The sequence below is a fragment of the Lactuca sativa genome, chromosome 7 (assembly GCF_002870075.4).
Source record: "Lactuca sativa cultivar Salinas chromosome 7, Lsat_Salinas_v11, whole genome shotgun sequence".
In the NCBI taxonomy this organism is placed as follows: domain Eukaryota; kingdom Viridiplantae; phylum Streptophyta; class Magnoliopsida; order Asterales; family Asteraceae; genus Lactuca; species Lactuca sativa.
The window spans coordinates 92,557,034-92,562,274 of NC_056629.2; the positions used below are offsets into that span (position 1 = coordinate 92,557,034).

Here is a 5,241-nt window from a genome sequence, read left to right on the forward strand (position 1 = left end):
AATGATCTGATGGTTGAAATTAATCAAGAAAACACAATGAATGATCCTGATTGTTGAAGGTGATGTCATCAAGTTTCTCTTTTAATATATAGACACTAAACCCTTATGGAAGCTACTATATTTTTACTTTTCATTATTTATTTTTTCATCCAATCCAAACACATAATCCAATCCAATTAACACATAACCAATTAAACTAAATTTTATTTAATCCAATCCAAACACACACATAGAGAGAGAGAGAGAGAGAGAATAGAAAATCTGTTTATCAAAAACCCATTAATATGCTATTGATATATATACTGAACACATAAACTATAATCAGAAGTAAGAAATTAATAAGTAAATCAAAAAAAAAAAATTATTAACCTTATGAAGCTGGTATTCGAACGTGATACTGTAAAGTCCAAATTTTACGAAATTGTGATAACAACTGAATGAGAATATATACTTAACATAATTTTGAACAATGATTTTGGAAAGGAAATGAAGAAATAAATATTGTGATTCATATCACACTATTTTGAATTCTTTGATTTCAAATTCTATAATTATGAAAGATATATACAAATTACTTGACTTTAAAAAGGAAAGAACCATATTTATGTTTTGATAATTATACTGACATTTATTTCACTTGTATAGATTCCAATTAAAAATTCTAGTCACCATTAATAAGTTTTCAACTTTCCAAACTTAGTCAACTTAATTTAGTTAATATTAATTTTATTTTATTTTATATGACATCATCAAAATGATCCAATAATTGAAATTAATCAAGAAAATATAATGAATGGTCCTGATTGTTGAAGATTATGTCATCAAGTTTCTCTTTTAATATATATAAAGATTTAAATATACAATTATTGAACAAATATATTTGATTACTAAAATTAAATAATAGATAACATTAAAAATTTACCTTATTTAATTAATTCTTAAACTATCTTTCCTAAATTAAGAAGATTAATTAAATATTTATTTAATTACTAAATTAATTAATAAATAAAATTAAAAATTTACTTTATTTAGGTTTTGAAATTATTGGGTCTTATTGATTTCTATATCAGCATAATATATATATATATATATATATATATATATATATATATATATATATATATATATATATATATATATATATATATAATAAAACTATTTTGGAAGATCAATATTATTGAGTTTGTGTTACACGGAGCTATCACCTAGTATATAAAAGAAATGTAAATATCCTCCACGGTTTGAATAAACAAATAATAAAAAGCGAAAAATCGAAAGCAAGAACCATTGATCATTGTCTAAATTCACCGATTTAGATATTAGCGAATAAAACCAATCTTAAAGGCCAACTTTTCAAGTATTTGCAGAAGGAGAATTGCATAATGCACAACCAAAATGACATTATTCAAATACAACACGCAACACCGATAACAATACTAATAAACTTCAAATCGGCATTTTTACCTTTGCATTAGTATATAATAGGAAGCTCTTATCAATACATTTTTATCTTCCATAGATTAAATCAAAATAAAGAACCAAAAAACAAGAACGAATATCAACTACTAATAATCGATTCAATTCAAAGATTTGTGTATAAAACTCATCCTAAAAAACCCAAATTTCCAAGTATTTGCACAAGGGTAATATACATCTAACAAAACCCCCATAACAAAATTGCAACAAATAACAATTAAACCCAAGATTCCCATTTCCCATTTCCCATTCCCCATTTCCCACCTCTTTATCAATCAAGACAAAAAAGAAGTACCAGCATGATTATGATGCAAAAGATTATGAGCAATCGAATCACGAGCTTTCATTGCAATCGAAGATCTCAACCCAATTTCAGGCACCATTTCATCATCATGAAGCTCAAGCATCAACTCAGGATCCACTTCTTCATTCCTCATTTCACATATATTATGCAACACGCAACATGCCCCCAACACCACCGGCAAATCCTGAAGCTTCACCTCCGTTCGTTTCTGCAAACAGGACCACCGCCCTTTCAACCTCCCAAATGCATCCTTCGCCACCCTTTGAATCTCCCCGATCTTTTCGTTGAAAGCATGTTGTGTCCATGTCAGATGAGGTTGCGTGTAGGGTACGAGTACCCAGTCCATTAATGGATACCCACAGCTTCCGACTATCCATACGTCTTTCAGAAGTCCGCCGTTTGCTCTTTGGTGGAGGGCGGATTTCTCGAGCACTTGGTCGTCCGGCATGGAACCCGGCCACCCGATGCAGACGTCGGTGAAGATCCCTCGTGGGTCGACAACTCCTTGAACAGTGATTGAATAAGAAGTTTTTTGGTTTCGTTCTGTGTGTCGTTTGTTGAAGTAGGCGGCGACGCTGATTTTGGGAGCGATGATCGGGATGTGGGTGGTGTACATTGATCCGACGACGTTTGGGATGCCGGAGATGGAGGAGAATTCGTTTTTGATTGTTCGTATGGACTCGTCGTCCGGCCATTGAAGGTATTTAGGCATTAAGACGGTTTTAATGGCGGAACATACCTCGAGAACGAGTTTGTGACAGGTGGAGATGCCTAATCCGAATCGCCGGGAAACAAGACGTAAAGGCTCCCCGGTGGCTAGCCTCCATATACAGACGGCGACTCTTTGCCGGACGGGGACTGCGTCGCGTAACATGGTGTTTTCTTTTGCGACTACTGATGTAAGCTCATTGCATATCAGCTCGAATGTATCTTTCCCCATACGAAAAGCTTTTCGGAATTCTTCTTCTGGGAATTCCGGACTGTTGCATTTATCCCACCAATCTTTCGATCTGTTCTTCACCCATAACCTTCTTTGTGGTCCGGCGGGGGCGACGGCGGCGCCGGCGGTAGGATTAGTTTTCTGATTTGTATTATTTTGTAGATCAGCTACGACTACAGCAGAAGCAACCGCTGCATTTGTAGCAGCTCTAGACTTTCGTTTTCGAACGCGGGTGGATTCATCGATAACATCGGAATATTCCTGACATTCGCTCCGGTAATCCAACATGGCTTTGGTTTTCTTCTTATGGTTAGCTTCTAACATCATCTTATCTTCTTCTTGAGCTTTATCCCACTCGAATTTTTCCGATTTCTCTTGCTCTTCAATCAAAAGCAAAGACGTGAGAATCTCCTTCAACCCTTTCGTCTTGACTTCATGTTTCTCTTCTTCTTCATGATCAAGTACTTGTTGGGTTGGTAATGGTAAATCATTCATCTGACCAAGTGTCTCTTGAAGCAAACCAAAGTAATAAGAATACTCACCTGGGAAATCTCCTTCCGGCGTAGATACGTCTGATTTCATATATAGAAGTCAAGGAAAAGAAATGACATAAAATGGAGAAAGTTTGAATGGAGTTCAAGTGTTTGACAAAATGCGTAAAAGAGATGTGAACACAAGAAAGAGAAAGAGATGAAAGATTGAGTTGATTGAGGGATAGATTTATATACGAGTACGTGTGAAAGGAAAAAAGAAACAAAAACCCATCTGATGACGATAACAATTAACAAGAGGAATTAAAGAATATAGAACCAAAATTGATGGAAAGGAAGTGTGAACGCGGATTGAAATTGAAAGAAAAGGAAGATTCGAGGCATGTGTATGACGGTGAAAGGACGCGGTTGGATACTTGGGATTGGTTTTGACTTGTTGTTTTTTAAGAGAGAGAAACTTTGTTTCGTGTGTGTTTTTGTTGTGTTATATGTGTGTGGGGGAAGAGACACACAAAATCCCAAGTTTTATTAAACTAATAAACAACAAGTTGTATTTATTTTGGATAAACATAAGATTAATAACAATTTTTTAGTCCACGTACTTCTCAAAATTATATGATTTTTATCCAAAAAAAAAATAGTTTGGAAACTATATACTATAGTTACTATTTTTATCAGGTTTTGATCCATACACTACATGCAGGCTCGATCCAAATACATGGACGATTTGGGCTTAGACCAATGACAGCAAACTTTTAAGAACATCAAAATAGCCAAGTTATATGTCTAGTATATATTATAATGGCCCAAAAATTCAGCTAATATGTTGTTATCTTTGATCTAGACATACGAAAGAAAGCAACGGGCAATACAAATGAACAATCATCGATCATGCACATAGATAAACCAAATGTCGCCTGGTGCCTAGAAACTTGTTGGCTTCGTTCGATTGGAGAAATCAATGTGACATTGCCTACTTAGAACTTCTCCAATAAATAAAAAGTAAGAACGAATTTCTCTATTTTTCACTTCCACTCAATAAATCGATAGAACATAGTTCCCAAATTTCAATTTCTTCATTATCGACACTTAGTCCTGATATAGAAACAAATTCTCTAGTCTGGTCCAGTTTTAAGGTTCAATTTTCTCTAATCTGATACAACAAAGTCGATTCTGAAGTTTTGATTTAGTGATTCATAGACTTCGGTGTAATTTGTTTGTTGTTGGTTGTTTCAGAAACCAAATTTGGGTGAGTTCATTCGAAATTTATGTTTATTTAGGTTTGACAAAATTTTAAAAATGGTCCATGTTGTATGCAAAAAGTAGCAACTTAAGGATATTTTTCATTAGGGTAACATCAGTGGTCCATATGGTTTGTAAACCTTACATGATTGCTCCTTTTGTCTAACTTTATTAATAATTAACTATTAGTTGTATGAAAAAGACGTTTATACCCCTCCTTTTATTTATTTTTCATTTTTCTTATATTACTTGTAAATAAATTCATATTAAACAATTCTTAAGAGATTAATGTGAAAATAAGGATAACTTTTTATAAGCATAATAGCTTCATTTTTCCTTTACCATCTCCCCACCTCACAGATCAACACATAAAAAGAAGCTCCCACAGCCATCGTAACTCACATTCGGCAGCCTTGTATCTCCAACATTCGTGATTCACCTCTTGCTCCCTTGCGACAATACAAGTGTTAGAGATAAAAATTGTCAACCCCTCTACTGGAGCAGGTGAAGCTCTTCTCCCTTCAACTATGTTCAACGAAAAACCATCACATGAAGCCCTTTTCCCTTCAAACACCATTCACCCTTCTACCCCGTTCAACCAACACCAAGAAATTAGAGATATGTTGACTAGATCCTATCATATATGTAGGAATTCCAATTGCTTCAGGCCACATCTAAAGTCATTCACGCTCTTTTCATCGTCAATGATAAAATTAATCATATAAGTATCTTCCTAACGACTTCAAAATCGATCTTTCTCCATAGTTTCTTAGTTTGATTTTAGATTA

General features: G+C 34.0%; 1 protein-coding gene across 1 annotated transcript; it reads right to left on the bottom strand.

Moving 5' to 3' along the window:
• Positions 1–1,440: 1,440 nt before the first annotated feature.
• On the bottom strand, positions 1,441–3,632 carry LOC111883728 (protein ALP1-like). The gene has a single exon (XM_023880054.3). It carries the CDS (start codon positions 3,300–3,302, stop codon positions 1,752–1,754), a length of 1,551 nt encoding a protein of 516 aa, XP_023735822.1. The 5' UTR covers positions 3,303–3,632; the 3' UTR covers positions 1,441–1,751.
• Between the last annotated feature and the right edge of the window lie 1,609 nt (positions 3,633–5,241).

Coding starts and splice junctions, on each gene's coding strand:
- LOC111883728 (XM_023880054.3), bottom strand. CDS start 3,302: ATGAAATCAGACGTATCTACGCCGGAAGGAGATTTCCCAGGTGAGTAT.